This window comes from Protopterus annectens, chromosome 3.part0 (genome assembly GCF_019279795.1).
Source record: "Protopterus annectens isolate FY-2018-M chromosome 3.part0, PAN1.0, whole genome shotgun sequence".
In the NCBI taxonomy this organism is placed as follows: domain Eukaryota; kingdom Metazoa; phylum Chordata; order Ceratodontiformes; family Protopteridae; genus Protopterus; species Protopterus annectens.
In genome coordinates this window covers 719,473,888-719,498,082 of record NC_056731.1, presented here as the reverse complement: position 1 = coordinate 719,498,082, position 24,195 = coordinate 719,473,888, and the positions used below count along the sequence as shown (strand labels likewise).

Here is a 24,195-nt window from a genome sequence, read left to right as displayed (position 1 = left end):
AAGTTCCTGGAATTCCCACAAGAGGAGATAACATACTTGATCTCATCATCACGAACATGGGAGCACAATGTTCAACACCGAGGTGTACCCTCACTGGTGAGATCAGACCACAAACTAAAAAGACCACAGTAAAGAACTTCTCTCACACAAACAGTACTCAAGCCGCTGAATCACTTACAAATGCCTTCTACCAGCACCTGCAGGACTGCATGGATAAGGCAATCCCAAACAAAACAAAGACTCTTTGTACCAAAGGCAAGCGTCCAGTCTGGTGGACCCCAGCCATAAACAAACTCTACAACAAAAGGAGGAAGCTACTACAAGATAGAGCAAAATCCTTAAAAGGTAAGACACCCTTGATCACTATAAGTAAAAACTAAGAGCTCTCATAAAATCATCCAAAGCAAATTTCGAGAAAAATAGCTAAAGACTCAAAAGACAATCATAAGGCCTTCTTTAGCTATGTTAGAAACCTGGGAGAAAACTCCCAGATATGCTCAGAGCTAGTTCAAAATGATGTGAAGATTACTGATCCTACAGACATTGCTAACATACTGGCTGACAGGTTCAGTGCAAACTTCTCCCCTCCCCAAAAGGAGAGATATCTATACCAAACAATTGCAGCCCCCCAAACATCTCCAGCGCCCAAGTGAGAACTGCTCTCTCCAAAGCAAAAAACACAGCATCCATGGGACCTGATGGTGTCCCCGGCTGTGTGCTCCATGAACTCAATGAATTAAACCCACAGCTAGGACAGCTGTTTAATCAAAGTCTTACCTCTGGATACATACCCAGGGGTGGCGCACTGCAACTGTGGTACCACTTCACAGCCTTATCTGCAAAGCCATGGAGAGGATCATAATGGACCTCATAAATTTTGGATCCAACCCAGGCTTTGTCAAAGGCAGATCATGCCTATTAAACTTGGTTGACAAAGCCATTGATGAGAAAGGCAGTCCATACAGCCTACCTCGATCTGGCTAAGGCCTTGATACAATACCGAAACTCATCAGCTTAAATGTCAACCCATACATCGTCACAACTGTCAGTCCTGGGACCACTGGCATCTACTTTAAACACAGGAGGTTATGGCTGACAAAGTTTGCAGATGACTGCAAACTAACACATCTGACACAGATATCCTGGTCTCACAGAAATGGATAACTGGTGCCAGAGCCAAGTTAAATGCCAAAAAATGCATAGTCAAAAAACAAGGTTACCCCTAGCTACCAAAGGCATCCACTGAGCACAGAAGAAGTTATCAGGGAGGGACCCAGGTTGATAGTAGTGATCAAGGGAGGTCATACTCATCACAATGATTGAGTACAATGCCCCAATCTGACCCGACACTTGCAGCAGCTGGAGCAAAAGTTCCTCACCAAAAGGATAAAGGGTCTCAAAATCTGTCCTATGCTGGCTCAGAGGTGACCTTTGCCTAACATACAAGGCCATGTCAAACCCAGATTTGATGAATATGCTTCACAAATCTAGATCCATCAGAGGAGACTTAAACCTTGACACGGCTATTAATAGGACGGTTGCTGGGGATCTTGTTCAAGAGAATCCAATGGATATGAACCTATGAACCTATAATATACAAGATTCTAAGAGGCATATTATTGTGTATTGGCCATGTTTGCAAGTGCCATTGCTTTACAAGGAATCATTTCCTCTTTTCTCTTGATAAATTTACAAACAATCTTGCAAAAACAAAATAAAGATTATTGTGTGCTGTTTGATTTTTTTTGTTGTTTAGTTTCACCGTTCACTCAGTTTTTTGTAAAATAACACCCACAAAATGATATCATAGTAGGGACTGAGCAATAGTTAGCATTAAACCATGAAGTATTATTGCTATGTAAAACCAACTTATCTCTGTAAAGGAAATGGTTCTTATTTACATTGTAGTTTAACTTCTACATCATCATGTGTTAAGTTTCAGTCAGAGGTGTTCCATCTGCAAGAACTAGTAGACAGATTGTCCTTCTAGGAAGAAAGAAACTACTTCTGATGTACTTAACATGGAAGTACAGCAGTCTATACATTCATTTAGGCAGTGAGGCATTATGGGTTCAATCTTTCATGATTTCAAACCAGGGTTTTTCAGCTCTGAGAAAATATTCGGGGAAATAGAGTTACCAATAAAATAAAATACAAAAACAACACAATTTGTTGCAACAAAAACTGCATAAATTAGTATTGCATGACATAAGGCTGCTACATCCAATTCCAAGTATTTGTTACTTACACTTGCTTTAGAAAATGACCAATGCACTTTAAGCAAACCACTACAAAGCCTATTTAATTAAACGTTTCTCTGTGGCAAGCTACTACTTTCCCTTAGAGAATGTAAGACAACAGCATTTCCTAAGCATGTTAAATATCCCCAAGGGTAGAAAATTATCAGCCCATCTGTAGATTAATGTCATAACTAAAATCTATGCAAAAAGTTTGGGTAAGCACTTTTATCTCATGCTCCCACTGTTAACTTCCCCTTTACTGTCTGGTATTGTCATGTGCCAGTCCAGCAAAGACGACTCAAGTGCTAATCATGCTTAACGAAGCACAGTACAATATCAGCTACAGCTCCTTTACTCAGTTTCAAGAAAGCATTTGATTCAATTTATTTGAGCTACATGCAGTCTATGTTAAAGCCTGGGGATTTCCTTCCAGATTACATATAACATCCAGTCAAACTTTCAAATATCATGCTTAACTTCATGTTCAGCCAGGCACCATTATTTCTTCACCCTTTTCCTTATATAATGGTATGAAAAAAGGGTATATCATTCTGTTATCTGTAAAGTCATACAAGATTTATCTTCTCTGCATAGATGGATTTTTTTATGTTGAAACAAAAGTGTTAGGCTGGAATTCATAGTCACTTGTGTAACTATGATAGGGGTATTCCTGATGCTTATGAATGAGTGTAGCAAAGGCAAGATTCATAGAGGCCATTTACACTAATGTAAATAGCCTTATAATTAATGAGATGCAAATTCGAAATGATTTAAAGTACGGTATGCTAATGAGGTGGTTTTGCAGTTGATAGTCTGACATCCCTGTGATACGCACATCATTGTTAAAAGTGATGCTTTGCCTTTAATATTAGAGTTGCAGTCCACAAACATGCCTCTAGCTATCCCTTCAGTAGTTTGTTCAAGTATGCACAAGGAGTTCCCTGACACTCAAATTAATATGTTTCCCACAGCTACCCCTTCATTAGTTTCTCTCAAGTATGCAAAAGCACTAAAATGACACAATAAATTATCTTGCCTAGTGATCACTTTCAGCAGTCTGACCATGTATGCACAAATAATTCCCTGACACACAAATTAATTATTTCCCCAAGTGACCCCTTTGGGAGAATGTCCTAGCATGTACAAGCACCAAAAAGAAACATTTTCCCAAGCGACCCCTTCAGTAACCTGTCCTAGTATGCACAAGCACCAAAATGAAACACTCACCCAAGTGACCCCCTTCAGTAAAATGTTCAGGTATGCACAAGCATCAAGCAATCTCCCCTCACATCTCTGTATTCTCCTGGAAAACTATTTACATATTTAGCATGCAAATGAGCTCAATATAGATTTATTTCTACAAATTGAAGTCATACACATACACGTAAAGCCCCTTAACAACATAGTAGCTGTCTCCCTATCGCAAATGCATTAAGCATGCTACACTTGTGCGAGGGTGGTGTGTGTTTACAATAGCTCCTTCACATGTAGGTATTCATGCTGAAAGATGGACATTTGCATATGCAAATAACACCATGGTTCATGGATCAGAGGTCTGAAAATGCAAAGCCTTGGACACCCTTAATGTTTGCAGACGAATGCCTACCACATTCAGCAGGCCCAGTTAAGGACACTCCCATTATTTCTGATATTTTTGAAGTATTTGTTTTTACCTTTTCAGGACTGTGAACAAGTAAACCCAAAATAGAAATGTTTCATGTCAGTTGGACTGCAAAGGAATTAAATATGTCAGACCTTCCGTTTCCTATTTATTAGTGCACATCCCCTCCAAAGTACATGGACATCAGATCCCACCTGCATTTTTTAACAGATGTTATTTTAGAAATTAACCTGAAATGCTTGTGACATAAATGAGTCGCAAGTGTTAGCATATGCTAAAAAAGGCTTGTCTACTGCTAATGGGTCACATGAGGGCTGTGGAAATAATATGCTGCCCTAAAGTATTCTGGGTATTCAGGGATGTTCCAACTCCCAGAACTGCAGTGGGGGCATCAAACATACCCAAGGATTTGAAGCAATATATCAAGAATGATAAACATTGAAAATTCCACTGCAAAGTAATTACCACACCAAGTAAAAAAAAGTGGAGCAGGTTTTTAGACATGCAGCTCTCCACAGTTCTAATGCTGACAATCCACCCCTCCACACACACACACACACACACACACACACACACACACACACACACACACACACACACACACACACACACTCGGCAGCTATCTTATAGGAACATTTGGTGGTCAGTACACTCTCCAGAGCTGTCTGTTGGTACAAATCAAAGTCCCATCCTCACCTCAAAATTTTACATTGCTTACCTGATACAACTTCTTAAGAAAAATACATAAGATATTATTCCTGTGTGGTTTAGACCTACCAATGTGGAGATACTTGGACTTAAAGAGAGGTGGAAAAAATTTGTGCTATGCAGACTGGCAGAAGAAATAGAATTAGAAAATGACTCTGATTTGTTGCAGTGAGTTTCCACTGAGCTATCTATAGCCTTCTATGTGACTTTAAAGGAGCATTTTCATTTAGATTCCCGCAATCAATGGAAGTATTACCAACTAAAGCACAATGGTTTGGCCTGTCTTTATAAAGTGACCAAACAGACCCTGCTTTGTTGGTAGCTCTACTTCATATTACAAGACTTTCAGCAGCCATGAGTGATGCTAAAAACATTTCTGAGTTTATTTACATAGAATAACATTGAGTGTTGACATTACTAAGAGCATGCAACGGGGATACATAAACACATCTTCCCACCAGGCATTGATTATAACTAACATCTAGCAACAACATATCCATAACTTTTGATTCCACATTCCCAGTCTATTTGAACACCATCACAAGCATGGATATAATGGATACTGGATCCCCCCCAAAATATCCATACTGATTTCCAAATGCAACCTGTGATGGATGTGGTTAACAAGAAACCAGCATGTTTCATAATTTATGGGGCTATATCAGAGTCAAGCTTTTTGTGGGAATCACCAGTGAGCACTTTTACATGTATTATAGGTCAGTATAAACCCACACAGGCTAAAATGAATTTTATTGCATTTTTGTTTATTATGGCTAACACACGTTATGGCTCTGCAGTGGATCCCCACTCATATGTCTTTTGGGGATTCATAGCAACTAATTAAAATGTTCTCATTGCTTCTGACAAAAACACAAGCACTATGTACAATCATGTTGTCTCCTTTAAAGAAAGTTGCCTCTTTATAGAAACGGGTGGAAATCTCAGCTGTGCATTTTATAGTATGTGTACTCAGTCTCTCAAGCAGTACTTATGTTTACACTGTTATGCAGATTTCACATTACATATTTAAAGACTATTACTGTATTACATCTCACTTTTATATGGAAGTTTATATCCTGTTGTTTTTAACACTGTACGTAATGTTGGATTTAGTACTACAGCACTGTACATTACATGTATTGCACACACTTGCTTAATTTAGTGATGTCTGTTGTTTCTACATTATTTCTGTTACACTGCATTCATAGCCATTGCATTGAGTTTGCCCACTATAGCTAATGAAATCAGTCATGATGTGTCTAAAGTATTTTGTTATAAGTACAGAGGTATAAATGCAGAATGCTGAGGCAATGGCACACAAAGGTAGTGATAATAGAGAAAGCTACACTGACTTTTTTGTAAATGTAGGATGTTGAAGACCCAATATCACATCAAGTTTTTGCGAAAAATGTGTTAGTAATCCAGTATTCCTAAAGACTTCTTATTGCACTTAAAAACTGAACAGAAACTGAAATGTATGGAGTCACTAGGAGTGATAAAGAGACTGAACTTACAGAATGGGTTAACAGTATGTTTAAAAACAATAGTTAAGCATTAATCCACAAGACCCAAATAGATGGCTCAAGAGGTAGTAAATACTAGCATTTGTTGGAGAAGTACATGCCAATATGCCCAATACCAGTTTTTTTTTCCTTCAGTAATGGATGCAGCATTTTGACAAGTTAAACTAGATGGTGCAAAGCCAGTTAAGGGTCTTGATTATGCCCTTGGGCAGCTACAGATTCCTAAGTCTGCCTTTTTAAATTTTATCAGTAACAGAGGTATTTATGAATATTGTAACAGATAAGATTGAAAACCTATAAGAGGTCATTATCATTACTGATGTTATTCTGGTCTGTCATTCTGCAAAGCTAAAGCATTGCTGTTGCTTGACCAAACTGCTGGAGACATTAAGGTAAAAATTTTTGACATTTAATAAGGATAAGTATCTTGCAGATGTCAAATCTATCAAGTATGAGTCAGTTAATAACTTCACACAGTCTGCAGCCAGATGCTGACAAAGTACATTCTATATTATACATGCAAACATCTAAAGATAAACCACCACTTATGTTATTCTTGGGACTGGCAAAATATCTGTCAAAGTTCATATTGCATTTGTCAAAAGCAAAATAGTCTCAGAGAAAGCTGCTAAAGCTTGGATTGTGTGGCATTGATCAAAGGATCAAGCCAAGACTTTTGAGATACTTACAACACTAGCAATCATCACACCTACGTTAAAATATCATCATGTACCTTTACCACCTACACAAGCAAATGCAAGCCAGAAAGCACCAAGATCAGCCCCACTACAGGAAGACTGATCCATTGTTTATGCATCGTGTGTTCCCTTCTACACAAGCTAATTATACTCAGATATCAGATGGAGAATGAGATGAATATAATAGTACTTGCATGTCAGAAATTCCACAATTATGTTTATCAATGGAACATTAAACCAGAGTAGCATTATAATATTCTGCAAAGCATTTTCCAGAAACATTGATAAAATGAGAAAGAGAAATTACAAAAAATGTTGTTAGCACTGCAATATTTTAACTTGGAGTATTTAATGCTTATGTCCTACATGGAACATTAAGGCATTCTGGAGCCCTTTTTTGTTTAGTCAATTTTCACTTTGCTGTTGAAATAAAAAAAAAAAAAACTTGGATGGCATTAAAATTTTGTTTCTTGTCAGAAATTCACATACACAAATGACTAAGCTAAATGCATAATATAAATAGTGAAAAGCATTCTAAAGAAATATGATTTGACCAGTTTGATAGACTGTTACCATCTCGGTTGTTGAAGGAGGATTAGGCCTCAAACAAAGCTTCCTGCATCATTTTGTTTGCATTAACTGAGTGGAGGGTACTAGTACTACAACTTGTTCAAATGAGAAAAGTGAAAAAAAAACAATAAATATTTCAGTTTTAAAATGGGGTGAAGATCATTAAGATATGTATTACAGGAACAAATCAATAAATCACATATCCAAGCCATGGTAGTTGTTTGACATGCATAGTTAAAATGATTGTGTAGCGCAATGCAGCTTATAGAAGGAATAGAAGGCACTTGTTGAATTTGTCAGAATAGGTAACAAAGAATTCAACAAGTGTTCAAAAGCAGGAACTGCCAAAGTCCATACCAAAGCTTCACTTCCTTCACATATTTAATTGGTGTCTGTGTCTTCTCCTGCTATTGGGTCTTAGCCTGAATTGACTGTTAAGCTACTCTTCTTCTTTTGGCTTTTCCCGGTTAGGGGTCGCCACAGTGGATCACCTTGTCTGCTCATGATTGGCAGTGGAGTTTTACTCTGTTGAGTTGCCAGCCTGGTGCCCAACCTTCCACAGAAGACACACGCATGCACAGACTCACACCTAGGGCCAATTTAGAGTGTCCAATCCACCTACAGCATGTCTTTGGGATGTGTGAGGAAACCAGAGCACCCGGAGGAAACCCACGTGACCACAGGGAGGACATGTAGACTCCGCACAGAAGGCACCACAGCCAAGGATTGAACCAGAGAACCTCTTGCTGTGAGGCGGCAATGCTAACCACTGCACCACCATGGCCGTCCTTGACTGTTAAGCTATTAAAGGACTAAATGTGACCTGCCTTTAATGATGCTAAGTAATAATGGTATAAAACAAGGCACTCTTCAGATTCTCAAAATACACATTTCTAGACTTACTACTGTGTGTAGATTGGTCAGTCTGCTGATATTCTCATTTTCTCATGACTCAATAAACTTAATAGTAAAGGTAATGTTTTTAGTGGAATATTCACCTTAGTGTGTGTGTGTGTGTGTGTGTGTGTGTGTGTGTGTGTGTGTGTGTGTGTGTGTGTGTGTGTGTGTGTGTGTGTGTGTGTGTGTGTGTGTGTGTGTGTGTGTGTGTGTGTGTGTGTGTGTGTGTGTGTGTGTGTGTGTGTCTGTGTGAGTGTGTGTGTGTGTATACATGTACATGCTTATGTAAACAAATACTGACCAAAATTAAAATTGAGCCTCATAATCCAGAAAAAATACATTGACAATACATAATCTACTGCACCATATTTTCCATTTTTGCATATGGGGATCAGGGTGGCACATTTTCAGTGACTATGATTTAGAGTCAACGTTCAGTAAAAAAAGCTAGGTGACTAGCAGTGCCATGGTTGGTCTTCCATACCACACACATATATTCAGACCTATGGCCAGAGTGTCACACACATATTCACACCTTCCAAAACACCACACACTATGACAAAACACACTAAGCTAAATAGTTAACTGAATCAAAGCAAATATAATGAGAATGTAATATTACAAGTGTTTAGTAAATATTTATCTTCAGAAAACTACTTTCTTTCAAAAAATGGGGTTGATATGATGATGCCACATTTTTAGGTATGTGAGATATTGCAGCTTCAAATTGCAATGGTCACTTTTTGAAGAGTCTTTGTTTTTCATTTCATTTAATTTGTCATTACAATCATGTTAGTGTTTCCAGTAATTTTACACTTAATGTAGATTATAGTTTGTACCTATATTTTTTTTAGTTTCACTGTTTACTCAGTTTTTCTCTATAATCACACCCACAACACGATGCCATGGTAGACATGGGGTATTGATTTGCATACAACTGAAAAGCATTGTTGGAGAGTAAACAAACTTCTTTAGAAGAGCAGCTTCCTAGTTATTTCTCTACTACATCATCATATGTGATAATTGTTACTCAGGGTATGCTACCTGCAAGAACAGGATGATAAAAAGAAGTTATGTACTCACAATAACATTCCATCTGTGTTGTTTTTTCATTTTTCCTCAATCATTGGGTTTGGATTTGACCCATCAGATCTGACTTGGCCATTATTTTCAACTCATGGCCACTATTAAACACTCAAGCTCCTCCCTTACCCATAATGCTCTATCCCCTGACATATCTCAGATCTTGTTTGCTGGCTTATAGTATAAAGAGAAAAAACTAGCCACATGATAACAGAAAAATCTATATCTGGAGCACAACATAAGGATCAATGGTTCATTTACAAAATCTTGCTCTTCCAGAAGTCTTTAGTTCAAAGGTAGGTTGTTGGTGGGAGCGACAATGAGAAAGAATGAAAATGGACAAAATAGATGGAATGTTATGGTGAGTACATAACTTCTTTATCTAATGTTGTCAATTTTCATTCATTCCTCAACCACTAGGACAGAGTCCCCAGCTATCTGAAATCCTAGGATGACCCTAAGGAAGGATATTCCTGAGTACAGTTAAGCCGAAGGCTGCTCTTCCCCTTGAGAACAGATCCAATTTGTAATGAGTTATAAAGGTATGAGGATTATTCCAAGTTGCAGCCACACATATATCGTCCATGGAAGCCCTGGATAAAAATACAGACATTATTGCTATGGACCTGGTTGAATGGGCACTAAAAGGTTTTGGTAAAGAATGGCCTGATTTGTTATAGACAAAACATATACAATTGGTAAGCCATCTGGCTAAGGTTGCCTTTGTGAGTGGCTTGCCCAATTTGGAATCCGCAAAGTTGACAAACAATTGATCTATTTTTCTAAAATGTTTAGTTCTATGTAAGTAAAAATGCAATTGTCTGTGAATGTCCACTAAATGTAACTTATATGCACCCTTGTTTGTAAACATTGGAAAGAAAACTGGCAAATTAATAGATTGGTTGATGTCTGATTCTGACACCAGCTTAGTAGGACGGTAGGATGAGTTCGTAAAGCCACCCTATACTTATGAAATATTAAGTAAGGATGTTTTGAAGACAGTGCTTGAAGTTCTGACAGTCTTCTAGCAGAAGTGATGTCTACCAAAAGTATAGTTTTCCAGGTCAGAAAATTTAACTTGCATTTAGCTCCCGGTTCGAAAGGTGAATAAATTAAAGATTGTAATATCAAATTTAAATCCCATAGTGGAGCTGGATCTTTATAAGGGAGTCTCTAAAAAGAGCACCTCTCAAAAATGCTTTGGTTAGAAAAATATGTATTAGTAATATGCATGCTTAGTGCATTCGAGGTTCAAAAGGGTTAATGCATTTATTCTGTTCACACTGTGTGAATCTGCACAAGCTACTAAAGACATTCCAATCCTGTTATGTCATAAAAATATGTGCAGCTATGATCTGCTTATGCTTTGGAAATTAACAGGAAAGCATTTGATTTCTGCTAATGTCATGAAAATAATAATAATTGTTTCATTTCTACTAGTGTCATGAGACTTAACAAAGAGTTATTGATCTTCTGCTTATAACATGAGGAAATACACAGCTGCTGAAGCTATTGATAATGAAAACAAAGGCTGCTTGAAAGTATAAACCGTAGTCAGCATTACTTGTACCTAAGCTAGAAATGTACCTTGAAATGCAACACATATATATTAGAACTGCACAATTGAAGAATAGAAAGTTTGTAGTGGGCTAAATATAAGCCCCAAGGCCAGGTTGTTTTTCTCAAATGTTTTTTTGCAATCCAGTCATATCAGCAGGAAATCTAAGTAACATTTTCTATGTAACACATAGTGAGTTTTAAATCTGAACATGTCAGCAGGAAATCTAAGTAACATTTTCTGTAGAACAATACAGAAAGCTGTGTCTAACTACGTCAACCATAGAAAAGTAACATTTCATAGAACTGTATAAAAGTAGCATACTGCTTACTAGTAATTTAGACAAATCCTGTATCTGCATGTTTTGTCTCCTTGCTGCAAGTAATAAAGGGTGCCATACTTGAACCTTACGTGAATTGGTCTTTGAAGTTTTTTCCTTTGACAGATTGGTCCTTTGGACCAGAACCCTCACTTCACCTCGGATCAGACGAGCCAGGTGGTTGAAACCATATGGGGAAGAAACCAAATCGGTTCTTTTTATTTGAAAAGCCCTCTGACTGAATTGTCATGCAAAAGAGGCCAGCCACTTTCTGATCTGCGACTGAAGGACGGGTCTCCGAATTGGTGATCAATCACGTGGGCTCAGGTAAGGTGAATCTACTTTTTTCTGTTTTCTGTTTTAGATCAGGGGCTAGATTTGTATTGTTTTTGTCAAGACTATATTTTACAAGTCAGGGACAGAAAAGATTACTGTCATGTCATAGATCAGGAAAACCAGAATAGGTAGGCAGTCATTCTGAAGAGACTATAACAAAATCTGTGGTACCATGTTAAAAATCAGAGAAGTTATGTAACGATCAAAAAGGGTAGAACAAAATGGGCAATAATTGCACAAAAAGACCACAAAATCCACCGTTAACCGAAGACGCAAAATACATGCAGTCACAGTGTGCCGAAAATATTAAATACTATTCAAAATGGGTTAATAAATATGAATTCGACAGAAAATTAGAAAAATCCTCGCTTATCAAACTTGTCAAACAGCTCAAAACCAATTCCAAAGGTTGGGTAAAAAAGCAATGCAAATTAGGAATTCCTCAGGCACACAGGTGGATTGAGGAAGTAAACTGTAGGGAACAAAAGAACAACAATTCAAAAACAATGTTTTTAGATAAGGAGGACAATAACTTAGTAATAGCATCGGCCCCTCCACCTCCTTTACCAGAATATGAAGCAAGTGAACAGGTTAGTCCACCCCCATGATATCCTGTTGTCACTGAAGATAGAGACATTGTAAAAATAAAACCGTTTATTAGAGATCCCATCGGGACCAGGTCTCGAACGCGGGCAGGTAACTCAAATGAAGGCATTGAGTTATATCAAGTGGTTAAGAATTCACGATCTATGAGTGAAGAAGAAATATGCCCACTTATAGAAGTACCTAAGCCTCAGGCAGGACAAGATGGTCAGGACCCAACTATTTTAGTGTATAGACCCTGGACTCCGGAAGATATCCGGAAAGCCACTGAGGGAATTCCCCATCCAAAAGTTAATTTTAGAAAGTTCTAGGAAGATTTACAAGGAATGAGGCTGAATTATAACTTAAATGTAGAAGAGGTAGAAAAAGTAGTTAGACAAATTGTGGGACCAGATTGGCACATGATTAGTGTCAACTGGAATCCCCGTGACGCTGCACAAACACCCCTCTCACATAGCAGCGCAGAACTAGACAACATAGTAAAAGATCTCACAGACCACATCTCTGAAAAATGGAAGCCTAGGGCAGACTGGACTTGCATTAATCAATGCATCCAACAAGAAGGTGAAACTATTGATCTGTATTATGCCAGACTACTAGAATGTTTTAATAACCACTGTGGAATGCAGGTTCCTGAAGATCAAACACAAGATTCCCCATATGAACAGCAGTTAAAGAATGCATTCTTAAAAGGCAGCATTGCACCCATAAGCAGTTTTATTACAAAACACATGGTAGACCATCGTACAAGCAGGTTACAATCATTACTTGAATACGCTAGGCATGCCGAAAGGCATTTTAATAGCAAAAAGAAAAAGAAAGCTCAAGTATTTTCTGTAGAAGATGGAGCAGAAGTTTATATAATACAGTCTGGGAAAAAGGGCAAGAAAAATGCACAGAGAAACAAACAATCTGATCAGCGATCAGAGGACTTTGAAGGGCGAAAGAAAAGGGGTGACTGTTTCAAATGCGGTAAAAAGGGACACTTGGCAAGGGATTGCAAGAAAAATAAGAAGGCAACCACGGAAAACAAGGAGCGTGAGGACTGACTATATGGTAGTCAGGAATCACTAGAAGGGGATAGCAGAGAAAGGACAAATGAGAATGTGATAGAGGGAGTAGAGGATGTGACAGAAGAAATGGAGGAAGTGCAAAAAGTTAGTGACAGTGAAGAAAATGAAATATTAGACCTAGCTTTATTGAGCCTGGAGCTCTATTTAGCAGACATGAAACCAGAAGTTACACTCTTGGTAGAAGGGATGGAGGGAAGTCAAATTCTTGTGTGACTCAGGGGCATCACGAACCCTGATACATCCATCCAAAGTGCCAGAAAACACAGAGTCACCTGATTACATACTGGTAAAAGCAGCTAATGGACAGCTGTATCGGGAGCCCCTCTCCCGTAACATTGCAATAACTGATCCTGTTTCAGGATTGACTCAGAAAAGCAAAATTGTTGTTTCTGCAAAATGCCCAGTAAACCTCTTGGGCAGAGACCTCATGCAGCTATTTGGTATAGCAGTAGTCTCAACCATGCAGGGTATGGAAGCACAGCGACAAATTGATACCTTTGCAGTGCAATCGGAGGGTGAAATATTTTATCGGTACACCCAGGACTTGGTTACGACTGGTCCAGGGACTGTGACCAAAAAGTTAATGAATGTAGCCATCAGCAAGTTTCCCTCCCTTGACATTGATAAGCAACACCTGTTGCACTGTACCCTGTATTACTGTAACACACCAGGACTTGATAAGGAATATGAGCAAGAATTGTTTAAAAATCATGCAAACAGATTGATATTATGTAATCTGTACTGGGACACAGAAGGGAACAGCGTAGCCAGCTGTTCATTGCCCCAGGAGTTCTTTACACTTTATAAATCTAATCGATTACCAAACGTTAACCTAACCAAGAACAAAAAACATAAAATGGGCAGACCTAGGAGAAAAAGCCACAAAATGGGAGAAACAGCCAGAGTTAGAACTGTCAGAACAGGAAATACAAATACAGAAGTTGAATTGGATAACTCAGACCCACCCAGCCGTACACTTGCAGTCTAGCAAAGACAGCTGATTAGCACTCCTATTAAAGGAGGTAGAGAATGCCTTACAAAATATACCAGAAACTCTCTGGTCAACAGGAAAGTCAGATGTAGGACTTATTCATACAGAGGGACCAGTTACTATCACGCCAAAGTCAGCATTTAGACCACAGAAAAGACAGTATCCCTTAAGAAAAGATGCGGAGGCAGGAATCAAACCTGTCATAGCAGCTTTACTTAGGGAAGGGGTGCTGGTGGAATCTCTCGATTCACCATATAACACACCCTTATTTCCTGTTAAAAAAGCAAATGGAGAATGGCGTATGGTGCAAGATTTACAAGCCGTAAATGTCACAGTAATACCAAGGGCACCTACGGTGCCAGACCCACACACCCTGTTGAATGATTTAAAACCTCAACAGAAGTATTTTTCTGTGGTAGACATTAGCAATGCATTCTTTTCGATACCGATACACCCTGACAGCCAGTATTGGTTTGCATTCACATTTCAGGGGGAAAGGTATACATATATGCGACTACCACAGGGATATTGTGAAAGTCCAACAATATTCTCACAAGAAATGGCAAGCAACTTAACGGGATTTACCCCACCAAGAGGCAGTCAGATTTTACTTTATGTTGATGACATCTTGCTGGCAGCCCCCACCCAGCAAGATTGTAAAGAAGATACCATAGCGCTATTATGATTTTTAGCCGCTGAAGGACATAAGATAAACAAAAATAAACTGCAGCTTTGGAAAAAACAAGTTAAATACCTAGGATATGTGATATCCAAGGAAGGTAGAACACAGATGAGGACAGAAAAGTAGCAATTTTGCAAGCATCAAAACCCACTACCAAGAAGGAAATGATGTCCTTCCTGGGTACAACTAATTTTTGCCGGAGGTGGATTCCAAACTATGCCTTGGAATCTGCACCTCTGACTGACCTGATATATAAAAAGCCTATGGCAGCACAGGATTTGTTACAATGGACACCAGAGGCAGAATCTGCTTTCCGCAGACTGAAACAGTTAATAGCGTCCTCATTAGTACTAGGATTACCAAACTACAATAAACGTTTTTTCCAAACTGTAGATTGTAAGTAAGGTTATATGACATCAGTATTAACACAACAGCATGGGGACAAGCAACGTCCCATTGCTTACTATTCATCACAACTAGACCCAGTGGCATGGTCCTTACCTCACTGGTACAGTAGTTGCAGCTGCAATGGCAGTACAGGCTTTGGCCTCAGTAGTTTTATTCCACCCTCTCACTTTGAGAGTGCCTCATGCAGTCATGATTATTTTACTGCAAGAGAAGGTAGCATATCTTTCCCCTGCTAGACATCTTTCCTGTATGACTATATTGTTGAGCCAACCTCACATGACAATTGAACGATGCACAACTTTTAACCTTTCTACTTTGCTCCCAACCCCTGCAGATGGCACACCACACCACTGCCTGCAGGTGATTGAGCAAAAGACACTACCTAGAAAAGATCTCACGGATGTCCCCTTGGATGATGCCGAGGTGATATGCTATGTGGATGGTTCGTGCAAAAGGGGTCCTGCAGGACAGAACCTTGTAGGATATGCAGTAGTTTCTGACACTGAGATTATAGAAGCAAAACCTTTACCACACAACTTATCTGCACAGGCAGCAGAATTGATTGCCTTGACACAGGCATGTACCTTAGCAAAGGGTAAATGTGTAAACATTTTTACTGACAGTCAGTACGCTTTTTCTACTGTACATGTTTTTGCGCAACAGTGGAAAAACTGAGGAATGATCACATCTACTGGCAAACCTATAAATCATGCACAGTTTATTTTAGATGTTTTAGAATCTATTCAGTTACCTCAGAAAATAGCTATTTGCAAATGCACATCTCACACCAAGCAACAAGATAGGATTTCAAAAGGTAATGCGAGAGCTGATACAGCTGCAAAACACGCAGCTTCAGAAGTATTTATTTTAAATGAGGAACTACAACTCTCTGAGATTCTAGACTTAGAAATGTTAAAGACAATGACGCAAGCTGAAAAACAAAGATGGGTAAAACGAGGAGCAATTCTCGAAAAGGGGCTGTACATCTCTAAAGAAGGAAAACCGATACGACCATTTAATTTGTTAAGATATACAGCTTTGTTGAGCCATGTGCAGTGCCATGTCTCAACAGGGGGGATGGTACAGCTGGTGAACCAGGTGTTCACAACGTACGGATTTACAAACGACTCTAAAAAATTTTGTTTGATGTGCCAAATTTGTAACAAACATCATGCACAAGGGGCATTAAAGCCCAAGCAAGGGAGTTTCCCTGCACCACCATATCCATTTCACATTATCTGTATGGATTTCATAGAATTGAACAAATGTGAAAATAAAAAGTACTGTCTTGTCATTGTAGATATGTTTTCCAGATGGGTGGAAGCTTTTCCAACCAAATATACAGATGCAATCACAGTGGCAAAAGTTCTTGTCAAAGAAATCATCCCTAGATTCGGCATTCCGGAAAGGATCTACAGTGACAACGGTACACACTTTGTAAACCAAACCATACAGCAGTTAAGTAAGCATTTTGGTATTTCTTTAAAAAATCATTGTGCATACCATCCACAATCTGCAGGACTAGTTGAGAGGCATAATGGAATATTAAAGAATAAATTAAGAAAATTAATAGCTGAGACAGGAAAGAACTGGATGTATTGTTTGCCCCTGGCACTGTTGAGCATGAGAACTGTTCAGACTGCAAAATGATTGACTCCTTTTGAAAAACTGTTTGGAAGGGCTTATTATACACCCCAGTGGAAACTTCTCATGCCCACAGACCAGGAAGCTGACTATACACTAGCTGAATATATGAGAAATTTGTTGAATTCTAAACATCTGTTGCAGTCAAATTCTGTGTCAGATAAAGAACAAACCGAAACATCGGAAGTGGCAGTGATCCCAGGGGACTGGGTTTGGGTGAAAAACATTAAGAAGAAAAACTGGACGTCACCAGGGTGGGAAGGTCCATACCAGGTGGTTCTTTCAACACCCACTGCAGTCAAAATCACAGAGCAAGCTTCGTGGATCTACCTGATGCACTGCGAACTAGTTAAGAACTTTGAACTGGACAAAAATCTTACCTCTCCATCGGGGCCCTCAGCACAAAGTCTGGCTAAAAAGGGGGGGGTCAGATCAATAGGACTGATCCATCTTAACCCCAGTGAAGAAACCATCGGTGCTGAAGGTCCTATTAGGGCAGAGAGTAAGAATGCATGTCTGAAATAAAGATGACAGGATCCAGTAAGATCCAAATGTACCTATTCGGAAGAGTCGGAGAAAGCAGAAATGCAGAACAACCGTTTCTACAGAAGTATTGCATAATCATCCTGTTGACTATACTAGTGACAATAATATTTTTGTTGTGGTCATTCCTTTTCTCAGCCACACAAATTGGACTGAACAAGTGTGCAGAGTGGCACCCGAACTTTAACACTTACCAGGCAATCAAATATGTATATGCTGAGACCTTCAATGTTTCGAATTGCTGGATTTGCACAGCTTTGCCAACAGCATATGGGGGGTTACTGTTAACTTCAGTCCCCCTAGGAGCCAACGAGACCTGGGAAAACCTGATTCATGATACATCAAATATTACATCACAAGATAAAATAGCATTGCACTTGTCTGTTCGACAAAAGGGAACTGTGTGTTTCTACAAGAATGATACGGTTCAGGTGGGTTGGAGCAATTGCAATGTGACTGTTCCTTATAGATGCTACACTAAATCTGATAATACCTGATCTTATTGCAATACAAACTATGATTCATTTTTTGAATTGATGCACAAAACAATTGAGGAAGTAAAACATGATTCTGTTCTCTACAAACAACTGTCTATAATTGACAGAAAAATGTTTCACGCAGGACAAATGTATGTTTATAGTAAAGTTACTACTAAAGTAGAAGACTGTTACTTTATATGTGGTAGAAAAGCATACAAATGGTTACCTGAGAATTGGTCCGGCAGTTGTTTTTTGGGCTACCTGGTTCCGGCCATACGACACACAGCAGTTTTACCTCAAGGGAAAATTTGGAATGTTCACGAAATCAAGAAACCTGTCAATCCAGTGGGGCAAATCGATGTGCCTGGAAAAACCATCATGCTGTGGGCGATGGACTGACACACATGGACTTGAGTGATACTGTTATATCATGGGCAGGCATATTACCAGCATATGGAGCAATAAAATCGATCTGGGAGCTGAGAAAACTATCTAAACTTCTCAAAGTAATGAGTAATGCAACCTTTTATGCCCTAGAATTGGTGACTGATGAACTGAATGCCATGGGAACAGTGGTGCTTCAAAATCGCATGGCTCTTGACTTCACCCTAGCGGTGAGAGGAGGTACTTGCGCTTTAATCCAGGAGGAGTGCTGTTCGTATATTCCTGACCACAAACACGAGATAGACAATCACCTTGAGGTAATTCAGCAAGTGTCGGCTATGACCTAACCAGGACCAAATCCAATGACGGACTTTTTCCAGAGATTGTTTGGGGGGTGGGGCAGTATCCTGATGAACATCCTGATCGCCATCTGTGTAGGAATGATCCTACTGATAGTATGTGTTTGTTGCTGCATCCCCTGCATGAAAAGATTGATTAAAGACTTTATAGACATGTCAGATTCAGAAACCTTATACCAATGTGCTGAACTTGAAGAATTGTTGAAAAATTGAAAATGCTTTCATAAGTTTAAACTGAATGAATCTCTTAATTGCAAATCCTGAGTAGGAAGAGGTTAGGGGAAGAAAAAAAAACTGTTTATGCTTATTTTGAAAGTAGAATAAAAGTATTAAAAGGGGGGAAATGTTAGAAAAATATGTATTAGTAATATGCATGCTTAGTGCATTCGAGGTTCAAAAGGGTTAATGCATTTATTCTGTTCACACTGTGTGAATCTGCACAAGCTACTAAAGACATCCCAATCCTGTTATGTCATAAAAATATGTGCAGCTATGATCTGCTTATGCTTTGGAAATTAACAGGAAAGCATTTGATTTCTGCTGATGTCATGAAAATAATAATTGTTTCATTTCTACTAGTGTCATGAGACTTAACAAAGAGTTATTGATCTTCTGCTTATGCAGTGAGAAAATACACAGCTGCTGAAGCTATTGATAATGAAAACAAAGGCTGCTTGAAAGTATAAACCGTAGTCAGCATTACTTGTACCTAAGCTAGAAATGTACCTTGAAATGGAACACATATATATTAGAACTGCACAATTGAAGAATAGAAAGTTTGTAGTGGGCTAAATATAAGCCCCAAGGCCAGGTTGTTTTTCTCAAATGTTTTTTGTAATCCAGTCATGTCAGCAGGAAATCTAAGTAACATTTTCTATGTAACACATAGTGAGTTTTAAATCTGAACATGTCAGCAGGAAATCTAAGTAACATTTCCTGTAGAACAATACAGAAAGCTGTGTCTAACTACGTCAACCATAGAAAAGTAACATTTCATAGAACTGTATAAAAGTAGCATACTGCTTACTAGTAATTTAGACACATCCTGTATCTGCATGTTTTGTCTCCTTGCTGCAAGTAATAAAGGGTGCCATACTTGAACCTTACGTGAATTGGTCTTTGAAGTTTTTTCCTTTGGCAGCTTTACAAAATTTAGATAAAGCCAAGGAGGAGTTTTCAGTCCCAACAGGGAAATTAGAAATGGCAGCTAGTTGTACCATAACAGATGAGGAGCTGGCTCCTACATTGAAAATTTTTGCTAGAAATTTAAGGACACTATGTGCTGGTGCTGTAAGAGGGTCAATACTTTTCTGCTGTGCCTTAAAAATAAATCTTTTCCATTTGCTTCCGTAAAACATCCTTGTGGAAGACAAAAGTATATGATAAACAGAGGAAGAGAGCATATTTTGACTCGCTATTAATGGAAGTAGAGAAACCATGTGATTAGTTTTTAGATTTGAGATATCCAGGTGAATCATGCCTGTCAGGTGAAATAGAAGGTTTGGAATTATAAACAGACTCCAAGGAGGCTAGATTAGATGAGGCCAAAGGAAGGGGAACCAAATTTGTCAAGGCCATTAAGGGACAATGAGGATGACTTTGCTCTTCAACCGAGATGCTTTCTGCAGAAATTTGGGGGATAAGCCTAGAAGAGGCCAGGGACCAGTCATGAAGGAGAGCATCTCTCAGTGACTCCTAAGGTGGTTGGATTAGGGCAAAGAACCTGCTGCACTTGTTGTTTGAGAGAGATGCAAATAGGTTGCATTATGGCTGGCCCCATTGATGAAAAACCAGTTCTGCCACATTTTTGTTCTGAGACCACATGTGAGGTAGTGGAATGGACCTGCTCAACTAGTCAGTTATCAAGTTGGATTTCCCCGGAATGTGCATTGCTATCAGAAATTGATTGGATGAGATCACCCATTGCCAAACTCTGAGATCTTCCCGAAACAAGGGGTAAGATTTGGTTCCTGCTAGTTTGTTGATGTACCAAATCACAGACATATTGTCTGTCTGAACTGCAATTGTCCTGAAAGGGAAATAGTCTTGGAAGTCCTGCAACACTAAGAGCACTGCTGTCATTTCCAGGACATTGATATGCAAATTGGCCTCTTCGGGGGACCATGCATTGGACTGTTTTTCCTAGGAAGTGTTCCCCCACCGTTCCCCCCACCCGATCTGGGATGCATCTGTGGTCACTATAACCTTGGGTGGAGGAAGAATGAAGGGATGGCCTTGTAGAACTTGATATGAGTGGATCCAAGATATATTTTTCATGCTTGGGTAATTATCTGAGTGCACATATGCTGATGAAGAATGGACCACTGAGTTGCTAACATCCACTACAATCTTGCTAATGGAACTAAAGCTACAGCTGCAGACAAGTAATCTAAAGGCTTGTAAGATCAATGGGGCTGAGATTGTGGAATTGTGAATTATCTTCCATACCTGGAATCTGACAGTCTCTACTCTTGACAGCGAGAAAGAGAAGCTCTCATGTATACTGAGTTGAAAAGGGCTCTGAATTCCAATGTCTGAGATGGTTCTAAGATTTGTTGTAATTTATGGTGATTCCCAACTGGGAACAAGTCTGGAGTATCTGGTCTCAAGATCTTAAAAGTAGATGCCTGGTCAGGGTGGAAATGAGTCAGTCATCCAAGTACGGAAACACTCGGAATCCCTGCAGTCTCAAGTGAACTGCTACTACTGCCATGCATTTGGTGAACACACTGAGGGCTGAAGTAAGGCCAAAGGACAGTGCTCTGAAATAATGACTGTCTCTCAGCCAGAAGTGTAAAAACCTTCTGAATTATCTGTTCATTGTTATGTGATAGCAAGCATCCTGAAGGTCTATTGAGCACATCTAGTCATCCTTGCACAAAAAGGGCAGAATGGACTGAATCATGGCCATCCAGAACTTGGTGTGCTGAACTGATTTGTTCAGACTGCTGAGATCTAAAATTGGTCTCCAGTCTCCAGTTTTCTTTGACACTAAAAAGAATCTTGAGTAAGTTCTGGATTCTATCTGGTCTGATGGAACCTTTTGGATGATTCTTTTTTCTAGCAACTTTTAAATTTATTGTGCTGTTGCTTTCCTCTGATGGGGTGAACATTTGGGAATTTTGCATAGAGGTGGAGATGGTACAAAAAGGGGAATTATATAACCTCTGGAAATAATCCTCTGCACTCATGTATTTTTTGTAATGTCTAGCCAGGCTCTCTGGTGCAAGGATAAATGATTCCTGATTGCCTCCAGATGTGGACAATCAGGCCTCCATTCAGAAGTGCTGGCAGGATCTGTCAGAGAAGTAATCTCTGGACAACTGTTTTCTGAGGGCCTCCTCTGCTGCGTGAGTTATGTCTTCCTTTTGAGTTAACCCCTCTGCCCTGGGGAAACTGTCTTCAAGGGAATCTTAGAAAGGACCCTGAAACTTTCTAAACCACATTTTCTGGCATCCTCGTTGATTCCTGGGAAAGGTCCCTTGATGGGTCAGAAAACATACTCCAACTGCAGAGAGGGTCTTTCCATCTTAATGGCAACTGGCAAGTGTGTCATTCACCTTAAGGCCAAACAAAGAGCTTCTGTCAAAAGGTGCATTGAGAAAAGAGGACTTGAGGGGTTCTTCAAAGTCACACAAGAGCATCCAAGCACACCTTCTAATGGAAATGCCTGAACCTGCCACCTTTAAGGTACCTCTAGCCACATGGGAGATAAACCTCATAGATGAGTTAGAGATCGACAGTAGGGTAGCCACCTGTGAGGCCACAGCAGACTGAGCCATAGAAGTACTGGAATTTGAAAGTTCTTTAATCAGATCTCTCTGTAATCTTGTGAAGTGTGCCAAATAATTCAGTGATCTGAGTGCAAAGGTCATTGAAGGATACACACGCTTCTCAAATCTGTCTCACACCCTTGACTCACTGTTAGGGGCATAGACAGAAGAACTCTGCTCTGCGAGTTCTTTCTTGGTGGCTGCTACCATGACCATGGCATCTACGGGTACTGCCTTGCTCCAAAATTCCCTTATTGAAGGTGGTGCTAAAATCTGATCTGATCATTTGTGGATTGGCTCACCTGTGTCCGATTTCTGCCAAACGTGCATAGAAATCAAGTCAATAAACTCATTAGTAGGCAAAGTCACCTGAGAGGTAGATGGGTGAGACTCAAAGGCCTTGAAGAATACTGATTTCTCTTTGGAAGGGTTATTGGTAGACCAACCACCCCTCAGCTTAAGGATCTCTAGGATGTCTCCAAGTGGGATGTCTTGGGGACTCTTCTCCATCATCAAAATTGGTATCTTCAGTGACGGATTCATCAGGGTAGTCCAAATACTTCCTCCTGCACTTCCTGTTCTTAGAGACTTCTTTGGTGAGGTGCTCTAGAGAAGTATCAGAAGAAATAGTAATACCCTGCTGCATAGACTGGAAACTTTGGGCTGGCTGTCCCTGTGGAGTGGAATGATGAGGCTCAAGGCACAGAGACATATGGGATCCAGAGGGGAGATCTGAAGGGGGGGACCATCCATTCTGCAGAAGCAGAGAATACTATCTCCACCACCTGAAAGGCAGAACACTCCAGGGAGAAGAAAGTCAATGGAGCCGAAGGTCGAGAAGCTCCCCCTACCCCAAAGGCAACCCACCTGAGGCAGAAGTCAGAGCCAAGCTATCAAATGTCAAAGCTCTGATGGGCAGAGATAGTTCAAAAACTTTGGAGTCGACTCTAATGCTTTGGATCCAACAGGGACACTTCAGCTCTGATAGTCATCCTGCTCTGTAGCCTCAGATCAGAAGATGCAGTGATCTTCAGATCCAATCCAAATGGTCCCAGTAGACTCAAATCTAAGAACTCCAAAACAAGAAGTCAAAATGGAGAAACAGCAGAGATCAGTAGTGTAGTATTAGTAAGGGCCTCCTGACCCAAATGAGTAAGAGCCAGAAGAAGTCCCATCTGAATCTGCAGCGAGAGAAACTTCCTCATCATTCTATCCACACCAGCCTCAGTCAGGCTTCTGGAAGAATGAGATGAGATGATATCATGGAGGGAAACCTGGGCTGCTGGTGGGATTCCAAAAAAGGAGATGGTACCCGAGAGGGTATCAGATCAATCTGGGGGAAGTAGTGGGTGCTAAGTAATGGCTTTGAATCCAAAAGTTTAGGACTGTGGAAACCGAATTACATTCTGATGTTGGCTTTGGGGAAGGAGCATGCATCAGATATGATTTCTTAAGATTTTTTTCTTAGGAGGTTCTGTCATCAGATCTGAGGATGGGGTTGAGGATCCAGATAGACCTGAATGCTTACCAGAAAGCTCTTTTTGTTTAGATTTGGGTTGTTGAGCCCCAGATAGAGCTTCAGAAAATAAAAAAGGAAGCAAGCATTTTAAAATTAGTTTTTTTCTTCCTGTCAGTGATGGCCCGAGGATTAAAGGACTTGCAAATTTTGCAATCCTTCTGGAGATGTTCCAGGCACAGACAAT

At 39.7% G+C, this 24,195-nt stretch overlaps 1 protein-coding gene across 1 annotated transcript in view; it reads right to left on the bottom strand.

Moving 5' to 3' along the window:
- Positions 1-24,195, bottom strand: part of LOC122796911 (ATP-binding cassette sub-family A member 13-like) — a 3,979,956-nt gene that overhangs the window by 2,775,896 nt on the left and 1,179,865 nt on the right. Inside the window, exon 18 of the mRNA XM_044065669.1 lies at positions 6,138-6,149. Within this exon, the coding sequence (XP_043921604.1) occupies positions 6,138-6,149 (12 nt within the window). The remainder of the gene's footprint in view (positions 1-6,137; positions 6,150-24,195) is intronic.